We start from the raw sequence: 27,731 nt of genomic DNA, 5'->3' as shown, positions 1-27,731 counted from the left end.
ATTAGATGATGAGCTTTCGTGGGCCAGACCCACTTCCTCAGATCAAATAGTGGAAGAAAGTAGTCACAACCATATATACCAAAGGATACAATTAAAAAAAATGAACAAATATGAAAAGGACAAATCACATTGCAGAACAGGAGGAGGATGCGGTGGGGGGGGGGGGAGGAAGGAAGGTAAGTGTCTGTGAATTGATGATATTAGAGGTGGGGAGAGTGGGATGTTTGTGAGTTAATGGTATTAGAGGTGATAATTGGGGAAACTGTCTTGGTAATGGGTGAGATAGTTCAAATGTTTGTTAAGTCCTTGTTGGCAAGTGTCGAATTTTAACATGAATGACAGTTCAGAGGATTCCCTTTCAAGTGCAGATGTAAAAGGTCTTTGTAGCAGAATGCAGGTGGTCAAGTCATTGAGAGAGTGTCCTTTCTGGTTAAAATGGCAAGAAACTGTTTTCTCTTTGTGATCTTGTCTGATATCTGTTTTGTGGGCATTAATACTTTGTCGAGCCCTCTATACTAGAACCGGTAGGAAATTTGTTTGTGAATTTTTTACAAAAATTCCAATTTTTTTCTTCTAAAATGTCCATGTTTTCATGTAAAAAAATATTTTTTTACAAAAATCAATTTTTTGGAGAAAATGTTCATTTATTCCAAAAAGTTATTTTCTGTCAAAAAAATACAATTGATAGAAAATTTTCTAATGATATATATACACACTCCAAACCCACACAAATCACATAAGGGGATTAGGGCAAATTCTTTCCTCTTTTTCTTCTCCTATTTAGGATCACCTATTTGATAAGAAGCAATTTAGATGTTAAGTTTAATACTTATGGCCATATGCTGCTCTCCTTACTCATTATGGCTTCTGTAAGTAAGATGAGCCGGACTTCTTGGCGGTATGTTAACAATGATCTGACAGCTCATTTCCTCTTAAAAGAAAAATATCCACAAGCCTGAAGATGTTGAGTAGAAACCATAACAACTACAGTGAATTTCCATATTTTACCCGAACCAATGTTTGCATGAATACAGTTAAAATTATTTAAAAGCAATAACAATACTTAGCTTTTATTGAGCACTTTACATGTTCAAAGCACTGTGCCAACAATTAGGAGTTGATATAAAAGCGATTTAGCCTCTAGCTACACTTCCACTTGTTAGAAGGAAACATGACTGGGTATAAATGTCTCCGATATTATAAAAAAGAATGATTCTTCAAACAGAAGTTTCTTTCTTGACAACATGAGGATGGAGGTCAGGACACAAAAAATACATGTTGCTATTGGACTGGATTCGAAAGTTGATTGTCCAGACAGGGGGCTAATTTTGTAAGGTTAGTTTCACAGTAGCAAACAATAATAGTGATCATATTTATCTTACAACTCTGGGAATTCCTAATTTCCTATTCAGCCCAGTGCATTTTCTGTGTCTCTATCTACTTCCTGGTAGGAAAGTTGAGTTCAGCAGAGCCTTGCTGAAGTGTAAACATTCACTAAGGGAGAAACTAACATCCGTCACAAACACTTGTCACTAAAACTGATAGAAATGTGGCCGTGTGGTTAGGACGCTGGCTGAGACTTGAGAATTGAACCCAACTTGTCTTATTCTCCCACAATTGTCATGCATAACCTTGGGCAAGACACTTACGGCCAGATTTTAAGAAGTATTTAGACATTTACAAATACAGATAGGTGCCTACTGGGATTTTCAACAGCACCGAGGTGCCCCTCCTATTGATTTAAGCAAAAATTCCTCTAGGTCCCATCTAAATCTTCAGGGGGTTTAAGTTCCTTTAAAAATTTGCCCTCTGTCCCCTGTAATTTGAGAATAGCAGCAATTTCCTACCACAAATGGGTGCTAAAGGAAAAATGTACCAAAGATTGTGAGATGCTCAGATACTATAGGGATGGGGGCAAGATAAGTTCCATAGTTGGCCAGAGATGTTAGATCCATCTTTCAGTGGTGACACCACATAGCAAGGTTTTAAAATGAAGGTACCAGGGGAATAAATGCAAAGGGAATGGTAGCTGTAATTTACAAATGTTATACAGGTATGTGACACTGTGTAAGAGATTCTCCTCTCGCAAGGGTGTATTTAGCAATTGCAGGGAGGCACTCTGACGGCAGTTTTCTTTGAGAGCCTAGAAACCTGTTTACAATGCAGCCCAGCCATTACTCCAGCGCTTGTACTCTGCGAACACCCTCTCTGTTGCAAATTCTGGTTCACGCAAGGTAGCTCTTGTAAAGATCAGAAGCTGGAGCATGAATCCGAGAAATCTGATTGGAGGATGCCCCATGGGGGAGGCCGGGACCCTACCACATCCTCGTTAGTGCTGACCTTGGCACAAGCACTGCCTGCTGATGGATAGGCTATGGAGCTGGACAAGACCCTGGGGAACCACTGTATTATCTATTATTGTCCCATCAGCGCCTCCCCTGACCCCTCCCAGCGCTGAATGCCACAGGCATCAGGGAGAGAATAAATCTATGTCGGATACTAAAAGAGAAAGAGAGCGAGAAGGAAAAAGGAGATGAAAAATGTCCTTTTTATGACTCTTACAACAAAGCTAGCCACATGGTTTGTAGAAAACAATTCTCTGAGTAGGGGAGGGGTGGAATCAGCAAAAAGCAGAGTGGCTAATCAGCCCAGTCTGTAGTAAACTAGTCTAAAGAACTCATGACCTTCTAAGCTAAACATCCATTGGAACAAACAGGCCCCATAACCTCCGCCTCACTCTAATGCTCACAATTCTGTGCATACAAAGCAAACTGTGGAATATGCATCCATCCGGGTCGGGAAGTGCCATTCTCAAAAGCATACGAAGATCTGCCTTACTACAGAGAATGACCAGATTGGAACAGGATTAATAAAACAAAGCTTTATGTTCACATTTGTTTTTATTTTGGATGAACCAAAATGATAGGCTGCTCTCCGATCTGTTGGAGAATGTAGGACATTGGTGGAGAATGTAGCGCCTGTGTCGTGGTAGTGGGACTGATGCCTGAAAGGTAGAAGGCCAGAGAAACGTTTCTTATTTTGAAAAGGAGTATGTACATTATCCATAGGGCACCTGTGATAGCAAAGCTGCTTCCTCCACGTGAATTTGCCCTTATAACTCCTGCTGCTGTCCTGAAATAGGAATGAAAGAGCTGGATTCTGGCCCTTCTGGTGATGTGAAGGGACCATGACTAACCATGGGAACATACCCCAGTGTGGATTAGGGAGGTAAAATCCTGTTTAATCTGTTAACCACAAGAGAGTGGGGAGCTGCTCCATCCCAGATGGGCGACTGGTAACCAGTAAGCTTCACCTGGTGAGCATCGTTAACCCCTAACATCCCTAGTACAGAAGCAGAGCAGGGCCAGCAGAAGTAGCCCTATGTTGCCTCTTCTCACAGCCTTTGAGTGCTCATAGTCAGCAGCCTATAGGCAGTTTAAACAAGGGTCCTGCAGCAGCAGCCCAGAATCCAGAAGAGACAAAGGTGGCATAAAGTCTTCTTTGCCCCTACTCCTCTGGAGTTGTGCCAGACCTCAGGAGTCAAGGCTCAGATATGGCTTTGATAATCTGAGGTAACTTTGATTCATTTGAATACCATAGTCATTAAAGCAGGTTTTGTTTTGTTTTTTTTCTAAAGGCATTTGGGTTCCCAGCTCCTGGAATCCATGAAGGGTACCAGATGTTGTGATTATCCCCACTTCTCCCTCCAAACTTCCTTCTCCCCTCCCCACTTCTCTACCACTTAATTGAGAAGGCTCTCTTTAACAAGTAGCAGCCCCAGCTAACGTGTGGGATGAGAGCTTTGAATCTGCAAACAGAAGTTTACTTAAATGTACCAATAATCAAGTGTGGGTTTTTTTTTAAATGAATGTTGTTTTGGATGCCTGACATATCAAGGCCCAGAAATTCCCGCCATTTTGGGATTTATTTTGGATTTATTTAAAGCCTGCTAACCAAGGTCTGTAAATAAACATTAACCGGCATTACAAATACAATTTAGTGTGGCTAGTGTAATTTTCCAGGCCATGATCCACTAACCTAGGAGGCTGCTAAAGCAGAACCTCCAGACTGCAAATAATGACAGGCCAAATTCTATCCTGATTTACAACTTCTGCAGCCCTGCTGAAACTACTGTCAATTGAGACTGAATCGGACCCAATAGCTTTTGTCTTTGCTGGTGGTATCTTTAATGCGTCAGTTCTGAGAAGTGAGTTAAATATTAGGGATATAAAATCCCGGTTAAAAAGTTAACCAGTTAAATGGAATGTTAAGCATTCCGTTTAACCGATTCACCGGAATCCTGCAGGCAGGAGGGGCCCCTCCAGCCCAGCTGGGCCCACTGCACTATAGGCTGCTCCGACCAGGCCAGGCCTAGCCTGCTGCATTGCAGGCGGGGGCTGCTTGGGCTAGGGCTGAGTGCCATGTGCGGGGGACTGCTTGGGCTAGGTGCACTGCAATGTGGGGAGGGAGCTGCTCCAGCCTGGCTGGGCCGCTGGTTATCAAAGTGGCCATAACAACTCCTTAATAATCCTAGTAATTTGATTTTTGTCTATAACATGCTTTTAAAGTAAGGGGATAAATACAACCGTTCTGCATATAGGGTGGCTATTAAAGAAGAGGCAAGATGTGCTACAATAACTTTAAATTAGAAGACTGGTGCCTCTTTCCCTGATGCTGTGGGTCTGTGGATTTTCAGTAAAACTTTTGCACCAGGCCTAGATCTCTTTCAGGCAGCCATTTAACCTCCCGTTTATGAAGAAATAAAGCAAAATTGATGTTGATTTTGGTCTGCGTTAGGGGATACTTTTGCAACATAAAAGCCCTTTTGCCTGCAATTTGCAGCACAGCCCTGTCACATCAGCAAGGGCTGGTACTGATAAAGATAAAGCTTTATAGCTGGGGCATTTGCTACTAACAGCAAGCTAATGCTACATTTTCATTTTGATGCAATTAATGTTAATGTCCGCTACGAAAATTGTCATTAAATACCATTTTAAAATCCATTCAATTTGCATATGCAAAGCCCATTTACTATCACGTAAAATACACACCACTGTTCATCATGTCTTTTCCCTTGAATTTGTAGCTGCTATTTATTTCTTTTGTTAGTGATTAGGTTTCATTTTAAAAGCTAGATAGTAATAAAAACCCTGCAAGAGACAACAGAGACTCTGTGCCAGCGTCAGAAAGTATTTCATGTGCTTTTGATGGATCTGAATGCTTGTGCCAGGCTACACCAGGCCTGGTTGGAGCAGCCTGTGGTGTGATGGACCCAGTCAGACTGGAGTAGTCCCCAGCCCTGCAGGATGCCAGGTAATTGGGAGAGAAATGTGGGGAAGTCCACAGCAGGACAGGGCTGAAGGCAAAGGGCACAAAGCAGGATACTTTCCCCTCTTCCTTGTGGCTGGCTGACTCCTCCTGGCAAAAGGGGGAGGGAAATTAGCCTGGCCAAGATGCAAAGGAAAGCACCCCATGAAGCTGTGGTACTTGTCCTATTGCCCAAATGCTGCACATCTCACCTCACGCAGTAAACCAGACACCAGCAAAAGCAGCATTAACACCAGCTGTGTGCTCTGCAAAACCCTTCTGAAGGCATCTGAGTGCAATGGACAGCTCGCTTGCCAGCAGCACAGCTTAACTGACCCAGCTGGGGACTGAACAAGGGGATCTGGGCCTTGTGGGGCTTCACCCCGGCCCCTGTCCTAGGCTGTGGCCCTGTGGATTGGCAGTGGTAAAGTCATCCCCTCCCCTGCTGTAGAAGGAAAGGTACAAGCCTCTTTCTATCCCTCAGGAGTGGCTGCAGGGGAGCACCTTAGTATTTACCCCAGCAGCCAGCATATGTGTGCTTCCATACATGGGGCCCACCATGCAAAGGCAGGGCTCGGTTTGCATCTGGTTTCAGGCAGCCTGCAGACTCAGGCAGGAATGACTGCATCGGTCACACTTCGGAGCGAACTTTGCATCCATGAGGGCGAGCTGTTTATTTTTGTTAACATCAGAGTCTCATCTTTCATTTTATCACATGACCCAAGTGCCTTAGACATAAGCTTATTGAGCGTATAAGCCTATTGAGTCATTACTGGGCCTGGCCATGCTGATGTGGATGAGCAGGGTCCAGGGAAAGCATGTAGGAAGGGTCCATGCATGTGGTGGGCCAGAATCCCTAGAGCTGGTGCACTGCTCACCTGCCAATTTCTGGCTTGCTGCACATTTGTGAGCCAGCTGCTCCGTACAACCTGATCCCGTGGTGAGGAATATGCTGACTCGGCACCTCTTTCTGGGCCACATAGTTCTTGTGTGCATCCGTATTTTTGCAGAGGAAAGGAATGCATGGCTCACACTCTTGTAATTACTGGCAAATATACGGGTGTTAAACTCCTGCTCGGCGTTTTGGATTTGTCGGAAACAACTGGCATGCTGCGTATGCCAAAGCATCCTGTCGTGGTGCAGGGAAGTATAAACCCTCTCCGTTCAACTCTGACGCAACTCTAAGATACTGCAGGAAAGATATGAAGGAATTGGAGGCTGTTTGCAGAAGTGTCACAAAAGTGATCAGGAACGGAAGGGCTGCCTGGGAGCAGAAGTAAAACATTTGCTCTGCTTGGTGAAGGAGGAATTATTTATGGTGGCACATGGAAGCATAAAAGAGGCATGGGATGAAAGTAAGACTGAGACCACATGGGATGATTAACAGGAAAACTTCAACGGCAGTGAGCTGTGCTGGCTTGGTGAATACTCTCATAAGGGAAACCGTGGATGCCCCATTGGTGGGGAAAAAAACCCTCATAGACACATTAGAAAATAGGAACAATTTTAAATTGAAAGGGAGAGGAACTGGCCGCCCCATGCCAGACCCCCCCCAGACAACCCTCCAGGGTGCCCTGGGTCCCGCAGGACCATCCATAGGACAGCTAAAGCAGCCATCACAGGGGGGGGGGGGGCCCTCAAAGCATAAGTCTTGGTTTGACCTCTCTGAACCGTCCTATGAACAGGACCAACAGGGTCCTCCCTTCCGCATCATGGGCTACGTCTACACTGGCATGATTTTCCGGAAATGCTTTTAACGGAAACGTTTTCCGTTAAAAGCATTTTTGGAAAATCGCGTCTAGATTGGCAGGACGCTTTTCTGCAAAAGCACTTTTTGCGGAAAAGAGTCCATGCCAATCTAGACGCAGTTTTCCACAAAAAAGCCCCGATCGCCATTTTCGCGACCGGGGCTTTTTTGCAGAAAAGAAATCTCTGCTGTCTACACTGGCCCTTTTGAGCAAAAGTCTTTCGGAAAAAGACTTTTACCCCAACGGGAGCAGCATAGTATTTCCGCAAAAGCACTGACAATCTTACATGAGATCGTCAGTGCTTTTGCGGAAATTCAAGTGGCCAGTATAGACAGCTGGCAAGTTTTTCCACAAAAGCAGATGATTTTGCGGAAAAACTTGCCAGTCTAGACACAGCCACACAGTATTGCCAGCCTCACACATGGAGAAATCAAGTCTTCCCCTTTACCCCCTGAATCATGAGATTGGTTTCACACATGAGAGATTTAAAATGTTGGGTTCTTTTTGATTTGCCCTTTTGTGTTTGAGACTTTTGGAGTCACATTTTCAAGCTTTGCTCCCACTACAAGGACTAGACTTGTTTGTTTGTTTGTTTGTTTAAACAGAAGCTGAGGCCAGGTTTTAGCTTAAAGTAGCTTGGTTTAAGGTAAGCAACTCGAGTCGTCTTACCTTAAGCCGAGCTTGGCTCCATTCCCACAACGGGAGGCTGACGGGAGCAAGCGCTCCTGTTGACTTCCTTACTCCTCACAGGAGCAGGAGTACCAGCTGCTGGCAGAGCTCTATTTAGTGAGTCTTAACTAGATTCGCTAATTTGAACTCTGGAACATCAATCGTGGCAGCGTCGATCTTCCACAGAGTGAAGACAAGGTCTCAGATTCACACGATTCTGGGAGCTGGCACTTAAAGCAAAACACCCAGTATGGTGAGACTAGTGATAAAATCAGGAGTATGAGAGTTGCTTTGGGAGACAAAAAGGCATTTAAATGTGAGTATTAGTAGCATAGTAACACAGGAGTCAGGTGGAAAGACCCGTAACCCGCAACCCAAACCATTGGTGTCCTAGTTACTTAAGACCACACACACAATTTGAAACAAGCCACTCCAGATATTAAATCGATGATTGTACATGCACTGCATGAATAAACAAAGAGGCACATGAGAAAGGGATGAAAAGTGAATGTTCTGTGCTGGTCCACACATTACTGTTCTCATGATTTTATTATTCATTAAAAACCCCAATACATTAAACCCCTCTGCAGTAGGTTGTTATGATTTGTATGTTACTAGGGGCTGATCCAGGTTTCAGCTTCTTTTGTCTTCCCTTCCTGGATCACTTTTAAATTGAGCTTTTTAATCTCTCAGCTCTCTTAACCAAGACCCTGAGTTATTTTGCTTTGTTAAAACTCCAATGAGTGTACATTTTATTCCTGATTATATACATATATGGTTATGCAAGTACAGAGAAATGGAGATTCAGGCCCTCTGTTCTTTATACATGCATATACAATGATTATCTGAGGGTCTATCATTTGGGTGTACATCTCCAAACATAGAGATATGCATGAATAAAGAATATAGAGCCTGAATCTCTCCTGCCCTGTACTTGTGTAATCATTCATATTAGTAGAAAACAGGTAGTTAGATATCTAATGCTAGCTTGCATGCTTGCAATAGCCATGCCTCTAATTAACTGCTGGTGCAAAACTGCATCCGAAAAAGGAATGGCGGGACAGAAGCCCCTTTAAAAATACTTTTAGCCCTAATCCTTTAACTCATATAAGTGAATCCAAGTAATTGAGGCGCTCTGAGATTATGGGCTGGATTCTCCATTGCCCAGCACCTTTGGTTATCATTTACATCAGTGCAAAGTGAATGTCCAATGCTACCAAACCTGAACTGTATACCTATATTGTACTTGTGTAAAGAGTTACACAGGTGCAGGGTGATAGATGATTGGGCCCTGTGTACTATGCCGTGAACCAAAGTGCTCCAGCAGGGAACTAGGTTGCATCTCCAAACAGTGACTTAAGAGAGGTTTGTTGTGAGAGGACTTGCTGTTGTGCAGAAGTCTCCTAAAACACACTTGGCTCCAACAGGCGCATCTCCAGCATTTCAGCTATCGGAATCCTGAAAAGGGCAGCGGCGTCAGCCTAGACAAAGCACAGATTAGCCACAGCAGCATAAAGATGTCTTCAGGCCCGGCCATAGGGCAAGGCAAGCAAGGCGGTTGCCTTGGGCCCTGCGCCTTCAGGGCTCTGTGCTGCATGGCGCCCGCCCACCTGGCTGCTCACTCGCAGCCCTGGCTGGGAGCTGCCCAGCCATGCAGTGCAGCCAACCACAACATGTCGCCTTTGGCACCGCAAACTCTTTGGCCAGGCCTGGATGTCTTGCTGTCTGATTGCATGCACATAGGTAGGGAGCATTTTACACCCACTTTCTACTGATATAAATAACACAAAGTGCCAGACTATGGAAAAATCTAGCCCATAATCCCAGTGTTTCAACTGCCTGGACTAAAAAACACGAGTTAAAGGAAAGGGTCAAATATACTTTAAAGGGGTTTGGCTTCAGTCCTGACACTCCTTTTGTGGATGGAAATTTGTACCAGTGGTTTATTGGGGTCTGATTAATGGAAGGCATGTAGAATCCCAGCAGCACTCCAGGTGTTCCCGATTCAGCCACTGCTGAAACTGACCAGCGGCTGACTCTAGGAAGCCTGAGGCAGAGCTGCTCTGCCCAGGGCTTCCCTGAGTCAGCCGCTGGTCAGTTTCAACAGCAGCTGAATCGGGACGCCTGGGACAGAGGAGCTGGGGTGCTGCTGGGTTGGTCAAGCAGCGCCACACCTCGGCGCTGTGGGACCAACCCGGCAGCACCCCAGCTGCTGTACCCCAGGCGTCCCGATTCAGCCGCTGCTGAAACTGACCAGTGGCTGACTCAGGGAAGCCCGGGGCAGAGCAGCTCTGCTTTGGGCTTCCTGGAGTCAGCTGCTGATCAGTATCAGCAGCGTCTGACTTGGGGACACCTGAGGCAGAGCAGCTGGGGTGCTGCCGGGTTGGTCCAGTAGCGCCGAGGAGTGGCGCTGCGGGACCAACCTAGCAGCACCCCAGCTGCTCTGCCCCAGGCGTCCCCAAGAGCAGCTGGGGTACTGCCCGGTTGGTCTTGCTGTGCCAAGGGTCCGCGCTACCCCGACCAATCTGGGAGCACTCCAGCTGCTCTGCCCCAGGCGTCTCCGATTCAGCCGCTGCTGGTCAGTTTCAGCAGCGGCTGAATCAGGGACTCCTGGGGCAGAGCCGGACTATCTATCGGAAGGGGGGACTATGAGGGGTCTGGGGTGGCACCCTCCCCACCCGAGACCCCTCATAGCCCCCCCTTCCGATAGTCCGGCATATTTGATAATCCGGCACCCCCTGGGTCCCAAAGGTGCCGGATTATCGGAAGTTTACTGTACTATGTGCTTTACTGAGAGGCCACTCCCCTTCTGGGGAGTCAGATGTGCATGTGTAATGCTGATAGGCAGAACCAAACCTTGGGGCAGGAGTCGCTGCAGCTTGAGCTAAGGTCATAGAGCACACTCATTCTTTCTCTCTGTAAATGATTTAAGTGCCACTACATGGGACAGTGCATTGCACCCAGAAGGTGTGTGGGTTACCCATGTTGGAGCTGAGTGTGTTTTAGGAGACTCCTGTGTTACAGCACTTCTACTTATAGCAAACCTCCCTTACGTCCATCCTTGGAGATGCAGACAGGCAGAACAGATCTCAGTGGAGAATCTAGCCCTTAGAGTAGCCTGAGGTTTCTCTCTTACCGTGCTAGCATTCCATAGGTCATATCTGGAGGTACTTTCGGAGGGGCTCTCTTAAAACGACTCTCATCATCTTCATTGCAGCGGATGTCCTTCCACTGGCGGTACAGGTTGAATTCACGTGCTGTGACATAACCAGCCTTAAGAGCTCCCCGGTTCATGGCCTTGTAGTCCCGTTGCATCTCCCTTGGGGAAGGGGGCTTGGGTTTCATTGAGTGCCAGTGACCTATCGCTAAGAGCCAGAACAAAGAAAGTTACTAGAAATCAGTTTGAATAACCCATCCTGGGTGAAACTCATTCTGGTGCAGAGGGCCCACTCGAGGCCTATGTACAACATCACTGGGACTCAGGTGATGCATAGACCTTTTGCTAGTCCTCTACTCAGAGTGAAATTCTAAAATTCAAACTGCGTTCATATCAGTACAGTGCATACAGAGACAGGCAAGAACTGGCAAAAATCCATAAATCTCAAGTGCAGAGTTCACGTTTCCCCCAGTTTTCCACCTCCCCCCATCCAGTTTATAAATGCTTATAAATCACCAATTTTGGCAAATTTTGTCTATTTTTAATTCACAGAAAGTTATGTAAATTGCCACAAGCATCCAATGCAAAAGCCAGTTCTGAGCATAAAGTGGGATAATTCAAGCCTGTCTCTGCTTAGATTTGGGCCCATCTCTGCTCATTTTTCATATCCAAGAGCAAAAGTTTCTGCAAGGGTAAATCAGCTTCAAAAGTTGTAAGGAACCTTGAGTTTGCGAATAGCTGTGCATTTTCTTAGAAAATCTCTGTACACTCACAGGAAGGCCTCAGCAACATCACAGAAGCATCAACAACAGCCTGGTCTTGATTGAAGCACATGGTTGGTTTCAAACATTCTATCCTCTCTCTGCATGTGTCTACACAGCAGCACTAGCTCAAAATAAGCTATGCAAATTGCACAGTTTATTTTGAGAGAGACTGTCTACACAGCGCCAAAGTTTGAAATAGATCACTATTCCAATAAGTCCCTAAATCCTCATGGAACAAGGTTTACTGGGATGTTGGAATAGCAAGAGCATTATTTTGATTGCATTTCAAAATAATGGGTGTACTCTTAAGATGCGGAAAATGCTATTTCAGGATACCAGACGTATCCCGAAATAGTGCTGCTGTCTGCACATACCCAATGGGAAGCAGTTGACCATGTGTTTGAGTACCAGGCTTTGTTTATATTTGGAATAAGCCTTGATTCAACCATCAGAGTCTCGCCAGGGGATGTGGGTGCACTATTACAAGCCCTGAGTATAAAGAAGGAAAGCTGTGACTTGCACTAGTTAACCTTACACTGGCTTCAAACCAGGAGTAAACTCACCTGGAGCATGTTACAACTTTCCTCGTCTACATTTTTGTGGCTTGCAGTGCTGCAGCTAAACCTGATGGTGACTATTGATGAGTTGGATCCCAAATATACATAAGTCCAGGGACTCTTGGCCAGGGGCTCTTGCACACAACAAAGACCACAGATGCTGTTCCCATGAGCAGGTAAAATGTTACTCTCCCCCTTCAGCTCAGTTAGTGTTTTGTTTCCTCCCATTGGTATTAGGACTTTAAGAAGCACAAGGCATGCTGTTACACTCTAACCTGCAGGTTGTTTGGTGACCTCCAGGTGAGGGAAACCTTTTAATAGCCTCTAATGCTGTAGTGGGCAACCTGAAGCCTGCGAGCCACATGCAGCCCATCGGGGTTCTATGTATGGCCCATAAGACATTTTGTTTACTGTTGCCCACAATGCAGGGTTGCCAGATCCTGCTGGTTTTCATCTACATAGGGTTTTTTTTACTACCAGTATTACAAAAATGACATGTACTTAAAGCGAAGGCACGTGACGTGAGGTACATGATGATTGCACACAGCATTGTGAGAGCCATGTGCTCCCTCTGTATTCCATCAAAGCACTGCTATGCTTCAGTCGGCCCACCCCGCAAATTCTAGGCACACAAGTGCAGTTGGCAAAACTACCCTATCCCAGGAGACCATCTTGGTTGTGAAAATCTTGTGGCCTCTGAGATAAAGGAGGGCCACTCATGCATCCCACTCACTAGCTTAGGTTGCTCCTCACTGCTCTAATGGGAACTCTAATCTTTATTTGCATTGTCATACCTTCAGGTACACCTCCATCATCCCCATGAAGGTATAACCCATAGGCAAAGTCATAGCCTGGAAGAGTGTAGCAGCTTCTCCGAGGTTTTCCTAGTTCTGCCTGCAAGGGAAAAGATGGAGGGAGAGAGGGGGAGAAAAATAAGATTTTTTTCTTAACCAGTTAAAGCCCCTGAAAATAGGAATTTGTAATAAAAGCTCAGATAGGCCATGTTTACAGTGGGAAAAATTCTCAAAATGTTCCCAGTGTTGCTACCACCTGTTTGATTTCCCCAAGTGTCACCAATGCTAGGAGCTCTAACATAGACAGGTTGATGATAATGTCAATTTGACTTTCTCTGAGGCAACCAAGAGATTTAAAATGATAGCACCCGGGGCGGCCCGTCCATATAGGCAAACTAGGCGGTCGTCTAGGGCGCCAAGTTAAATTGGGCACCAAACTGGGGTGCAATACCATTTGGAGGTGAGGGCACCGATTGCATGGTTCACCTAGGGCACCCGTTGCTGGCAGCTAGTCTAGGGCCGCCCCTGGCTAGCACATACTTGGAACCTGGTCTTCACATTGCTAACGAAGGCGGAGCTCAACTGGTCTTCACAAGGCCAGACGTATTACACTCTCAGGAATTGTCTACAAATGGTTCTGTCCCATGTACATCAGCAACTACTTCTGTCGCCTCTAAATGAGGCTGAGCTAGGAAAGCTTGCTGCTTGCAACCATTTTCAGCAATGGGTCATTTCCTAGTGGAAAGGGGTTCTTTTAAGCCTGGCTGTTGTCTGAAATGGGACTCTAAAACCAGCACCCGCGGAAAGAGAGGCTCTTGTTTTGCTGAAGGACACAGGAGCAGAACATTTCACATTTTCACACTTTTAAATTTTTCATCCATGCAATACAGTAATTCATCATTTAACACGTGCCCGCTTAACATGTTTTTGCGATAGCACAATTTTCTTTTTAGGGAACGTATTTTGAATTACATGACCGTCCCCGGAATACACGATTTCCCCAGCCGGCCCATCGCTGGCGGCTGTGCGAGGCTTCTCCCGCATCCCTGCAAAGCGGCGGAGGGTTTGCTGTTTGCCGCGCCGTTCCCCGGCGACCCCCCCTCGCCAGACGCAGTGCGGGTCCCGGCAGACCTGTCATAAGGGCATACTCCCAACCCCAATCCCTCTCCCCTCTCCTCCCCTTCCCTTCCCCAGAGCCAAACACCTCCCCTCCCTGCTGTAACCCAGTCCCCTTTCTCCCCCAACCTTATGTCCTGGTCCCAACAGACACCACCGCTTGAAACGCAACCCCCACCTCTTCCATTATTTTCAATGGGAAAATTGACCCACATAACACGTTTTCACTTAACATGATCGTTTTCTGAAACATATCTATAGTGTTAAATGAGGAATTACTGGATTATTGTGCATTGCACCAATGAAGGGTTTCCTTCTGCACTTGTTTATGAAAATGACCTACACTCTCCAGTCCTTAATTACATTCAGCCCCTCTATTCAAGTATTTGCAGCTGTAAACTAATTTGGACTGATGGATGGGAGTGGAGGGAAGCAAACTGACCATTCTTACATTTTGTCAGAGAAAAACATTACTTATCAGGTTTGTCCACGGTAGTGTGAGCCAACATTTGCTTTAGTTTTGGGATTTTATTTTTTTATCCATGTGCATTTGAATCCCTCTCCCAGATTCAAATGGACTCCAAATCTCAAAACAAAATTCCATCAAAACCATCAAGGTTCACTAGGTTTGGAGTCAAAACCAGGAGAAACTGTAAATTTCGCATGTTTGTCTCAAATTCATAAGTCAACTTAGATTTTCTCTTTTGCGAATGAATACACATGGATTTGAAATATTAAAATAGAATATGTTCAAATCCACTTGGTTAATTCTGAGTACATATATCTATTTGAACAAGGTTATGGAGGGATACTTCTGCAGATTATACCTTTTTGTGTCTAAAAGCCCTTAAATTTCCTTCAGCTCTTTGTGTGTCTTTCATTTACAAGTTGTACATGCCTTTCGAAAATGGGAATTCACCCCAGAAGAGCCTATCATACCCTCACACATGTCCGGGAATGATCAATAATCTCAGAGAAGCCAAATCTAAGCAACCAACGGGGAGAAAGAAAAAAAAATATTAGTGACGGGTGCTTGTGGCTCAGCAAAGAAAGCATGAACACAATACGTCCATTTTTATTTAGTTTTAAAATTAACTCTCTTTTGCTTTCCTGTGTCTATCCCATCTTTGTGCAATCTGTGGGATTAACCAACCTCACTTCAGTCTTGTATCTTTGGACTGTGATCTCCATGGTGAAGTCCCTCTGAAATATGCAAGTCTTGAAACCTTTTTGTTGGCATTTGCAAGGGAGGGGGCAAAAAGGAAAGGGGTGATGACTGGCTGCCTGAAAGCTCATGTCCAGTGTGTTTCTGCTTTTGGATGGCTGGAGCAAGCATAGGCAAGGAGCTCCCAACCTCCCTTGTTCTTTCTGTGTGGTTTGGGATGGGATATTTTTCAGACTAGAGAGAGTATAACTATGACGTTGCCAGGTTGTGTACGGTCACCATGGCAGGAGGGGTGTGGAAATTCTCAACTCTAGCCACATGTGGATATTTCAAAACCATCAGCAGTGAGACAGTGATATTGAAATGACTGTTGTTATACTCCAGGGTCAAAATCCTTTTGAGAATCAGTAGGCAAATCACACCTCCCTGGCCCAACACTGCCCTTTCTGCAAAGCCTGGGTCAACAGGATGAAAGAGATTTTTGGAAGGCCAATAACCCCACCCCCCTTCCACCAATCTGACACCTGCTATACAGTGGACACCTGCTATACAGGGGCTATACAGAGGATCAGTAGCCACGGAGCACTCTTACAATAAGAATTTAGCTTTACAATTGGTGCAGTGGCTGATACCTTGTGCCATATACTAATAAACCAGGTGTGGGGAATCTAAACCCCGGGGGCTGGACTCAGCCCCCAGCTTGCGTGGATCCAGCCCCCAAAGCTCGGGGCTCCCCACCCCAGCATTGGGGAGCCCGTGCTGGTGCTCCAGCCACAAACTCCTCCCCACAACTTCCCTTATGGGGCTGGAGCACTCTGCTGCTGTGGGGGGAGGAGCCCTGAGCCACGTGGGCTGGAATCAGGCAAGCCAGAGCTGAATCCCACCCACAGATTCTGCCTGGTGGAGGGAGGAAGCTGCTCCACATGCTGCAGCTCCCCTTCCCCCTGGCTGCTGCAGTAAAGCGCTGCCTAGAAGCTTTTCTCCCACACAATCTACTAGCCCGGTCCCCCCTAGGCGCTGCCGTGCGAGGAGAATGTGGGGAGTGTCTTTCTGCTTCTCAGTTGGGGGCCATGTCAGTGAGGGGTGTTTTTTTGTTTTTTGTGGTTTTGCTTCACTTGTGGCCCCGGACTGATTTTTCTGTGGGCCAGTGGCCCTCAACCCCCAAAAAGTTTTCCCCCCCTGCAATAAACCCATCCTCCTTCTGTGCTTGTCTACACAGCTCCCAGCGAATGCTTGACAGGCCTGCGATCTGCAGTGCACACCGGTATGTCGCATTCCAGCTTCCCCAGGTAGAACCTGCCAGCAGGCACCGACGCAGTCCTGTTCCAAACAGGGCAGCGTGAGCTTACACGCAGTATGCTCAGCAGGGTCCCCAGGCAGGAGCTGGAGTACAACACACCGGTGTGCTCTACAAGTCACCCCTCTGCAGTCCAGACTCCAGCACAGCCAACTGGCAAAACCTCATGTGGTTGCCTTTAAGAGGTGCTTGGGGCGTAAGTCTCTGGAGAAGGGAAATGGCACTGAATATCTGCAGGCTGGAGAGGCGATGCCATAATCTGGCAAGTTAAAGAAAAGGAAACGTAACATAAGTCAAAGGCATCGAGGAGTCCTGTGGCACCCAGTGCAGACCAGGCCTTACAGACTAACAGATGTATTTGGCCATAAGCTACCCCTCTGAGGAAGTGGCTTTTACCCAGGAAAGCTTATGCCCAAATATATCTGTTAGTCTCTAAGGCCTGGTCTACACTAGGACCTTAGTCCAAAGTTAGCCCCCAAAGGTCAATTTTGTAAGCGGTGCGTCTGCATTCCCAAGCCTGTAATTCCGGAATAAGGGGCTGTGGAATTCAAACTCGGTAGGCTATGGAACTCCGGCTGTGGAATTCAAACTCATGAGGAATAATGCCATTCCCAAACTTATAAGTCTGAAATAACGTTAGTGTGGTCGCTGCAGTGCCACAAATTCAAAATACATTGGCCTCCAGGAGGCCTCCCGTCGCTCCCCAGAGTGCTTGCTGGGGCTCTGAGTCTGAGGTAGCGCATCCACATTAACGGAGCCTGCCTCAGGCTATGTTTGATTTCTCCCCATAGTGAGGACACGGAACTTCCAATTTGTAAAATCGGGTACCCAGAAGTGGAATTTAGTAAATTTTGAAATAATCTCCTAGTGTTGACACGGCCCAACGTGCCACAGGAGTCCTTGTTGTTATTGCAGATACAGACTAACATGGCTACCCCTCTGATGAGTCAAAGGGTGAGTGCTGACCAGGGCCACTAGACCAACAGATGCCTCTTTAAATGAAAATCAAAAAATAAACAAAGGAAGGGGTAAAACAGCCTTCCTTCTACCCTTCTCTTCCTTCACTTCTTTATTCAGCTTGTGACAATCAGCCACCATGCCTGTCTTGGGGACCAGCAGTTAGTAAACACTAAAACTCTAAGTAATTTACCACCAGGGTTTATTTTCTCTCTATTTTAACAACTTTTGCTGAATGTGGCCCATACAGAATGGCAGGGTATTGGATCAGGTCTGCCATGGTGACTTGCCTGAGGCCCCAGATTTAAACTGCCCTGTGCGCATGGAGGAGACAGGGTTTTGCCATTTGAGTATTGTTTTATTCTGCAAATGGACGCAGCCCTGCATCCATTCTTATGAAGAGCAAACCCTTTACAAATGAAAGGGCTAAAACTGTTTCTTTTTAAATGAAAGTTTTGGTTCAGACTCGTGAGGGCCACCAGAGAAACCCTGCTACACCAAGGGTGGGCTATAATTTTAGACGGCGGGGGGGGGGGGAGGGAGGGAGGCCATTTCACAAAGTTTTGAACTGGTCCCAGGTTGCCCTGGAAGGGGTGGGGCCTTGGGCAGAAGAGATGGGGCCAGGTCACTTCTGTGCTCCCCTGCCCACAGACCCTGATTGGCTGTTCTGGTGGTTCCCTCTAGGCGCCACCCTATTGGGCTGTGGGTGGGGGAGCACACAAAGTCTCTTGCTCCCTGCCCCCACCCTGCAATGGGTGCTTGGCGCTGTGCACCCCTGGTGGGGAAGGAGGCCCTGATTGACCTGAGGGCAGAGGACTGGCAGGGCATCTATGGGCCAGATCCGCTTGCAGAGGCTTCCTTGCCCACCCATGTGCTACAATGAACCACTGCAAGCTCTATTCAGTCCCTGAGTAGCATTCCAGTGGGGACAGTGCATTACATTTCTTACAGCTACTGTTGCATTATCCCCCTTGGGGGGGAGGGGCAAAGGACAAGGCTGGGGGGGAGGTGCAATATAAAATGCCTGTAAAAATTGTCAGTGTGGGGTGGAGTGCAGGGGACTCAGAGCAGGGGTTGCGGGGGGCATAGGGCAGGAGGTGGGGATGTGGGAAATGCAGGAGTCAGGTTTGGAAGTGTGAGGACGAGCTCAGGGCAGGGGTTTGGGGCCTGGGCGTAGGGTTGCCAGGTGTCCGGTATTGACCCGGACAGTCTGGTATTTTCACCTCCTGTCCGGTTAAAAACAAAAATTCAGAAAATACCAGACACCTAAAATGTTGGTATTTTCTGATTTCTCTTCCGGACCAGGAGGAGAAAATCCTGGGTACTTACCTGGTTCCACACAGGAGCAGTATGGCCCGGAGCAGGAAGACAAGATGGCAGAGGCCGCCAGCAGCCTCTTAGGGCCAAAAAGCCCTAAAGGCATTTCTTAAAGGGGCCATGTTGGGTTTTTTATTTATTTTTTTTTTGCTCAGGGTCCTTTTTTTTCTTCTCCAAAACTTTGGTCTCTCCCCCTCTCGCCTTTTCTTTTCCTCAACAGAATATTTTCCCCCGCTGGTTTTTTTTTTTTTTGGAGGGGGGTGTTTGGTATATTTGGTTAAACCATCTGGGTGGTGGATTAAGATAGGGTTGGGAGAGACAAGCCCCCCAGCCTTGCTCCCAACCCTGCCCCTTCTGTCCTCCCAGCACCACGGGGAGGCCCCACCCTCCCCGGCTCCAGAGCACTGGGGTGGGCAGGCAGCGCATGGCCCCAGTCTCCCTGGCCTTGGAGAGGTGGGGTGGGAGGAGAGTGTGTGCTGCCCTGAAGCACAGGGAGGGTAGGTGCTCCGGGGCAGCAACACTCCATCCCCAGTACCCTTACAATAGGCATTCTAGGGGTGGAGTGTAGGCGGGGCCATGACTGACGGTCTGGAAGGGAAATGCCTTCCCTTGCTTATGATACCTGCCACCCCTGGTTTGGGGTGTGTGTGGAGGGGTGCAGGAATCAGGGCAGGGGGTTCAGGGCAGGTGTAGGAAGTCTGCAGGGGCCAAGGGTGCCTTTTAGGGAGAGAAGGGGGAACTAAACCACCCCCTTATCCTACCAATGGTTCTTGTTGCTTGCTCTTCCCTTTCCGTCACTGTCGGGGAGTGAGAGGAGAGGTCACAGCCTGGGTCACGCACTCCTCTGCCACCTGCCCTCAGTGGCCAAGAGGGAGAGCAATGCAGGTGAACTGGTACTTTTCTCTCACTCCCTGATAGTGAGGAAGGGGAACAGCAAGCAACAAGCAGTGTTGGTAGGAATGGAGGGGGACTTCAGTCCCCCCCCCTTCTCCCTAGTGGAGCCCTGGGAGGGGGGCATGGGCAGTCCTGGACCAGTGTGGGGTGGGCCTCCAGACAGCCCCTTTCACCTGCCTGCTGTTTAGCACGGCAGCTTGCAGGAGAATCCTTGTAGCCCAATCAGGAACAGGGCCCCCCTGCTGCCTCCTCCAGCTCCACCTCTGGCATTATCCCTGTCTTACAGATGGGGAATTTAAAGCACCAAGAGTTGAAATGACTTGCCCACGGTCACACTGTGCATCAGTGGCAGGGTTGGGAATAGAACTCAAGTCTCCTGTTACGCAGCCTTCAGCTTTAGCTGCAAGAGAAGCCTCCCCTTTATCTATTGATCCCTATGTTAGAGATTTTAGGTATATTTCTAGTAAATGACCAGGACTTAAGAAATTAGTGACTGGAGGGAGGGAAATGTGAGCAATGAATAAGGCTGAAGCTGTTACCAATTTTCCTTACTATTAAAAATGTCTCCACAAAAACAATGCGACTACCTTTGATAACTCCAGATTAAGAGCTTTAGAGAGAGGAGGTATTAGATACAGCAGATTAAAAATAGACATCCTGATTCCAGAGATGGCCTATTCAAAGGATCTGCAGGGAGTTTGTACATGATGCCACCTTCATGCAGTTACATGTAACCCAGAACCAATAAATAGCCTCCTCATGAGCACCTGAAAAAAATTAACAGAGAAGGCCAAAATTGTGGGTTTACAGCATTTTTTTCAAATACACGTGAACAGGCTTTTCCCTGGGATCTCATCCTGATCTCACAGAAAATGATGGTTTGCCGTCAAAAATTAGTTAATAAAATGAAGGATGCGTGTGGTGTGTAGGAGAGCGCCCCAGCCAAGGCAGAGGCCTGTAACGCGTTTGCAAATCTATTTGGAAAAAACTTAACGGAGACTTTTAGCATGGGGGGAAGCGGGTGAGATTTGAATGTTTCCACCCATGGAACACATTGATTTCATCGCCAAGCGACCTGAAATTGATTCTCTATTCTAGTGCATGTTGTGCTGTCATTTACACCACTGCTCAGTGAGTCCACAGCCCCTTGGTAGAAGTGACTACACAAGATGCAGGGCAATGGAGATTCTGGCCCAATAGGCCAAACCCTGCAGGAACTCCTGACTGCCACTGAAATCCATGGAACTAGGAGGTTCTGAACACCTGTCAGAGTTTGGTTGTATGGGTCCTTCTACTCAACTGCTCTCCTATGTAAGGCGGACACCGTATCAGCTACAGACAAAAGGCAATCTTTTGTAATAGTCAGGGATTAAAGTTTGCCTCATTCACAAAAAGCTGTTGTAACTTTATCAGTCAGTTTACCTTGTCATCAAGTGATTAGATGTCCTGCATTACTAAGTGCTTCCGAGAGGTACCCAAAGTTGATGGAAAGCCTCCTGTTTCTCTTCCCCCGCCCCACCAGCATTGCCTCCTTTCAGGTTTTGCCTGTCACAAAGCAGTTTGGCTGGAATACAGATCTGTCTGACAGCTGTCCCCATCAGCAGACAACTTCATTAAACCTCATTAAGATGTCAACTTTCTGCCTTATTTCCCACCTCTCCACTCTAATTAAAACCATCTCACTCTGCATCCCAGGCGGTCTTAATTTTCTCTTGGTACCTGCTGCAAGTTTTCTCCCTTTATGACGTTAGCAAGGAAAATCAGGCATCTTAAATATTGTTTATGCAATTCTACATTCAGAAAAGACTACTCTTTTTTTCCCCTGAAGCACTCCCAATGCATTTAATCATCCTTCAGAGACCCCATCCTTCCAGGACGAGAGAGAGCTGTCACCTTGAGACCCATGCTGTAACTCCTTCTCTATAATTATTGAGGGTGCAATTGGAAGGGTAGTAAAAGCTCCCCTAAGAAACAATGAATTCTATTTAAATTGGCGCACATTTGTCCATTTTTGTTGTTGTTCACAAGACCCTCATATGGGCTATTGCGCGTGGGAGGAGACGGTTTTATTTTGAAAACGGCAATTGTGTAGATGCCCCACTGCCTTCTGCTGGAGAGAATCTGAACAGCTCAGCTGTGTGTCGTGAACCACATCGTTCTAATAGTGCTAGGCAATGGCCAAATCTCACTCTGTGGTCAAGAAAAGAAATCTGCTGGGAAATGGGCCTGATTTCAAATTTTCACCAAAACGCAAACACTTCAGGCATTTCATATTTTCTTGCAAATTGGATGCGCCCCTCTCATTTCATACATACTTGTAGCTTATTGATGTCCCCGCCCTTACAGTCGCTCATCGAGGGAGATTTAGAATGTGAGCGGGATAGAAAGAGCTTCAGAGAGCGTGAGAAAGCAAGGCATGCATTTTTAATCCCTGTATCTAACGCGGCTCTTCGCTGGAAGGGGGTGCTCTGGAAATTCATGAATTCTCTCTGTGCTTTTATTCAGCTGGGTATACCCAGCTCCTTCCTAGAGGATTCAGTGGTCTTTGGAAGCTTGCAAACCCCATGTCTGCACCTTCTCAATCTGTATGACCCTGCTTCTTTCCCTACCTTCTGCTCTACTTTTCATTATACCCCCTTGTACAGTAAAGCCTCCCATCACGCTACCATTACTATTATTACTGCTGATTTACTGCACTTACGGAGTGAAGTGATTGCAGTGACACGGCCCAGCATTTTTCCCCCCTTCCCCCCCACGACAGCTTGAAATCAAGCCCCTCATTTGCATTTACATGATCTTGCTGTGCAGCTTATGAGATCGGGAGATTTATTTGCTACTTAGCTTGATGTTTGATTACACTCGAAGAAGGCGGTGAGCTACAAAGTGCAGGGATACATCAGATCTGAGCTGCTGGGAGCCTCTGGGGGACAGTAACTCAACATCAGGTTTAGGTAGATGAGAACAGGAATGTTTGGTGGTTTTGAAGGACACACATTTGATGAGCTTAAAAAAGGGGGGGGGATTTGTTTGCATCTCTTCTGCCCAAAAATGATTAGTAAAATGTGGTTGCTGATTTCTAAAGACAGCTCCAGGTTGGTTTGTTAGCACCAGAGAAATGCTACCTGGCAGCTTAGTTACAAGGAGTTTGCGCCATATAATTCCATTCTTGAGTGGAGGTGCAATACTACTCAGTGCTTACCATCTTCTCATATACATGAAAAGTCAAATTCAGTGGGAGTTTTGGTTGCTGAAAGACCACAACATTTGACCCTGATTTTATTAATCCCCACAACCCCTCCTTAAATCCCACTATTATAGCTAGGGAAAGGGAGACCGAGATGCTTGTGCAAGATATCTAAAAGGATGTTGCAAGCAGGAGGGAGAAAAATTGTTCTGCTTGGCCTCCGAGGATAGGATAAGAAGCAATGGGCTTAAACTGCAGCAAGTGAGGTTTAGGTTGGACATTAGGAAAAACTTCCTAACTGTCAGGGTGGTTAAACACTAGAATAAGTTGCCTAGGAAGGTTGTGGAATCTCCATCTCTGGAGATAGTTAAGAGCAAGATCGATAGACATCTATCAGGGATGGTCTAGATGGTACTAGATCCTGCTGTGAGGGCAGGGGACTGGACTTGATGACTTCTCGAGGTTCCATCCAGTTCTAGTGTTCTATGATTCTATGAGTGCAGAGGAAATCAGGGACATGGCAGAAAATAGAACGTACTGGTTCCTGACTTGCAGTCGGTGGTCAGAGAACCAGACTACGGCCACAGAAATGAGTCAGAGTGAAACTGTACGGGTCCATAGACCAATGGGCATTGCTCCCTATATGAAAAAGACCAATAGGCCATGGATACAATGTCTGTGAACCTGTTGTTCATAAGATGATCCAAGTGGGAGAATGAACTATATATGATGGTAAATTAGACACAAAACAACATCAAATTAATGTTAAACACAAAAATCTATTTACACTCAGCACTGAAGATGGCATGCTAGGGGCCCAACCTTGTTAACTCACATGTTAATAGTCATGTGAGTAGCCCAGTGAATTTAATTAAATAGCTCTGGTGAATAACGTGACTCACGTGTGTATGTGTTACATATTAAAATAAAATGCAATGGCTACAAATCTCATAAGTTCAACCTCACCCACATTGCACGTATTCTAGATAAAGCTATTGCACTCGATGGAATAGCTGCTAATCCAATAACATGTAAATCCTAATTTTTGCTATTCCTGTCTTCTGAGTACTCAATACCATAATCTTAATGTCACACAAGATAAGATTTTTTTAACTTAAATTTTTCTCCCTTTTTTAATGAAGATTACTAAATGCTTCCCTGGGGCAGGATATGTCATCACTTTATAGTATCCCATCAATAATATTGTCAATCTGTGGTGGAGTTTCATATTGCGCATGGGAAAACAGACTTTCAGTCAATATAACTTCATGTTTTTAAAACCCATTATTTCACAAATTAGCCTGGAGGCTGCCTAGTCTTCCATGAACATCTTAACTTGCAAAGTTCACCCAGTTTTGACTTCTGCCTTGCACTAAAAAAAGTCCCAGGACCGTACCTTAGAAATTTTGCATATAGGTGCAAGTGCTAGAGTAGTCTGTGTAACTCACAGCAATTTGCCATAGGTTGACTGTGCAAAACAAATGTCACTTACGAGATAAGGCTGCTGAAGAGCCATGTGGCAGAAAAGGAACTAACAAATGTTGATGGGAACTGGCACTAACGGGTGTCTGAAATAGACCAAACAAAAAGGCATATGGAAAAGAATCGAACCAGAAATCAGTGTGGAATCAAAACATTGTTGTGTTCAAACTAGGCCTAATTGGTGGGAAAAATAATGAGGGGATGAGCTATTCCACCCACCATTCCCTTTGCAAGTCCTTAAAGAAAGTCTCTGGGGACAAAAGTGTGCTATTGCAGCAAGCTTCATCAGCATGGTCATCCTCCTTCCCCAGTCTGCGCCTTCTTCATCCTATTCCTGAGAGAAGGCCTGACCAGATCCAGCTAGAGAGGAACCCAGATGACATCCCCTCATCTATTGGCTCTGGGAGAATCCCAGAGACCACCTGAGATGACATGGGATCAGACTTCCCTTTGTTCCTTATCTTTACTAAAAGGTTAACAGGGTTTGTAATGGCGTGTTTGCCAGAGAACTAAGTAATAGAGCAAATTTATCCCCATGGATGCAGACATCAATATGTATCCATAGAACTCCAGAGCTCTCCCAGGAATTGCAACAGCAAAAGGAGCAGAACAGGGGGCTGCACGGCAGCTCCTCCTGTGTGGCTGAATTGCCCCTCTAGCCCTGCCTCAGCCCTGTTCCCTTCCCTTCAATGCAGCTGCCTGGGTCTCCTGTCCAAAGGCCTGCTGTGAGCCTGAGACCTACCCCAGTGGGGGTATGTCTACACTACAAAGTTAGTTCGAACTAACGGACGTTAGTTTGAACTAACTTTCATAGGCGCTACACTAGCGCTCCGTTAGTTCGAATTTAATTCGAACTAACGAAGCGCTTAGTTCGAACTAGGTAATCCTCATTCCACGAGGATTAAGCCTAGTTTGAACTAGCTAGTTCGAATTAAGGGGTGAGTAGCCCCTTAATTCGAACTAGTGGGAGGCTAGCCCTCCCCAGGTTTCCCTGGTGGCCACTCTGGCCTACACCAGGGAAACTCGTATGCCCCCCTCCCAGCCCCGGACCCCTTAAAGGGGCACGGGCTGGCTACGGTGCCCATGCCAGGTGCAAGCCTGCCAGCACCCAGCCAGCAGACACTGCACCTGGCACGGATCGAGCCACCCACCCGATGCCCCCCAGCCCTCCCTCTCTTCCCGGGACCAGGCTGGCGGCTCCCGGGAGCTTGCCCGGGACCGCAAGAGGCGGGCACCCGCCTGGGCTAGTGCGGACATCGTGGACCTAGTCCACGATCTCCGCACTAGGCACAGGAAAGTGGCCGACTTGGGCAGGAGAGCTGCCAGCCTGGTCACCCAGGAGCAGGTGTGCAAGAGAATCAAGGGGGTCCACTGAGACCCCCGACACTGAGCCCTGAGCTTACAATGGCCGTCCTGGGTCAGACCAAAAGTCCATCTAGCCCAGTAGCCTGTCTGCCGACAGCGGCCAACCCTAGGGACCCTGGAGGGGATGGACTGAAGACAGTGACCAAGCCATTTGTCTCGTGCCATCCCTCTCCAGCCTTCCACAAACCTTGGGCAGGGATACCACTCTTACCCCCTGGCTAATACCACTCCATGGACCCAGCCTCCATGACTTGATCTCACTTCCCTTTAAATTCTGTTCTAGTTCTAGCCTTCACAGCCTCCTGCAGCAAGGAGTTCCACAGGTTGACTCTTTGCTTTGTGAAGAACAACTTTCTGTTACTAGTTTGAAGCCTGATACCCATTCCTTTCCTTTGGTGTCCTCTAGTCCTTCTTTATGGGAACTAATGAAGAACTCTTCTGTATGCACCCTCTCCACCCCACTCATGCTTTTAGAGACCTCTATCCTGTCCCCCCTCCGTCTCCTCTTTTCTAAGCTGAAAAGTCTCAGTCTCTTTAGCCTCTCTTCATATGGGACCTGTTCCCAACCCCTGATCATTTTAGTTGCCCTCCCGTCTCCCAGCCTCTCTCTTCCCCTCTCCCACCTCCTTTTCCCAGTCTCCCCCAGTTTTGTTCAATAAAGACAGATTCCATTTTGGAAGACACGTTATCTTTATTTTGTACATCAAGAAGAGGGGCTAGGGAAGGGTAAGTGGAAGGAGGTGAGGGAGGAATGGGGCACGAGCCCCCGATGGGGAGGACTGGGCTGGCTCTGCGGGCTTCTGGGGGTGGAAGCTCTCCTGCAGCCCCCCAGTTGCCCGCTCTCCCCAGATGGCAGCCTGCGGCAAGTGCAGCCGGGCTGATGGCCGAGTGCTGTGATGTGCCCAGTGTGGGCACTCAGGGCACTCCAAGCCAGGACTGCTTTGCAAGCGGGGAACCCTGAGAACTGTCTGTCCGGGGTGGGGGTCGGGACCCTTTAAGCGCAGCCCTCGGCTAGCCTGAGACAGCATCTCCACGCTCTAAGTCCTCCTCTGATGCCCTGCCGGCACTGCTTCCGGCCATCCTTAAGCCTGGTTCAGGGTCCACTTAATGTGGACGCGCTAGTTCGAATTAGCAAAACGCTAATTCGAACTAGTTTTTAGTTCTAGATGCGTTAGTTCGAATTAGCTTAGTTCGAATTAACTAATTCGAACTAAGTTAGTTCGAATTAACGTTGTAGTGTAGATGTACCCTGGGTGGGGCTGGGATGGTACAGCTCTGTCGGAAGAGCTGCCTGCACAGTTCTGTTTTACTCTTTTTGCTGCTGAGGTTCCCCGGAGATCCTAGCGTTCCCACAGATACTGATTTATATCTTCAGATATCTGCTTCCGTAGGTATAAAGTTGTATCTACTCAGGGCTCTACTAAGCAGCCTGAGGTCTCTGTACACCAAACACCAAACCTTGTTTAAAGCTACTTGATGTTGGATGGTAATTGGATGATGTTAACACATTTAGCCCATGTATTCCATCTAGATTAATACAACAGGGGTTAGGGTTTTTATATATAGTTATTACAGCATCTGAAAATAATCCATTTTTGCTCAGACACTGGGCCCACTTCACTCTGGTGTAACTCCCCTGTTTTCACCAAAGTTACTTTAGGGGGGAATATGAAAATGCCTCAAAGACAGATCAGGCTGGTGCCTTTCTGCTATCTTTGTCCCTCCTGAAGTTCTGGGCTATTGTAGGAGCAAATATGGAACCCAATGTAAGCAGGAGCAGCCCGAAGGACTATCTGCAGAGCTGCCAATGGACTGCTCCAAATAGCTGTAGCACCAAACACTCCAACTACTTCTCCTCCCATCACTGTGCTTCCAGTGTACCTCTATGCCAGGGACTGCCAGGGCTGAGCTACCTACACTGGCCTTGTTCCAGGGGTATTCCCTAGAAGGCCTTTCCA

At 47.0% G+C, this 27,731-nt stretch overlaps 1 protein-coding gene and 1 long non-coding RNA gene across 3 annotated transcripts in view; one reads left to right on the top strand and one right to left on the bottom strand.

Annotated features, from left to right (window-relative positions):
• CFAP77 (cilia and flagella associated protein 77) overlaps window positions 1-27,731 on the bottom strand; it is a 126,107-nt gene that overhangs the window by 34,746 nt on the left and 63,630 nt on the right. Inside the window, exons 2-3 of the mRNA XM_075905745.1 lie at window positions 12,997-13,096; window positions 10,861-11,089 (exon numbers count right to left, since the gene is read on the bottom strand). Of these exons, the coding sequence (XP_075761860.1) occupies window positions 10,861-11,089; window positions 12,997-13,096 (329 nt within the window). The remainder of the gene's footprint in view (window positions 1-10,860; window positions 11,090-12,996; window positions 13,097-27,731) is intronic.
• LOC142819347 (uncharacterized) overlaps window positions 1-27,731 on the top strand; it is a 71,311-nt gene that overhangs the window by 36,548 nt on the left and 7,032 nt on the right. The window lies entirely within an intron of this gene.

This window comes from Pelodiscus sinensis, chromosome 22 (assembly GCF_049634645.1).
Source record: "Pelodiscus sinensis isolate JC-2024 chromosome 22, ASM4963464v1, whole genome shotgun sequence".
Taxonomy (NCBI): Eukaryota; Metazoa; Chordata; order Testudines; family Trionychidae; genus Pelodiscus; species Pelodiscus sinensis.
The sequence above is the reverse complement of the archived record's forward strand: the minus strand, read 5'-3'. Positions and strand labels throughout refer to the sequence as shown.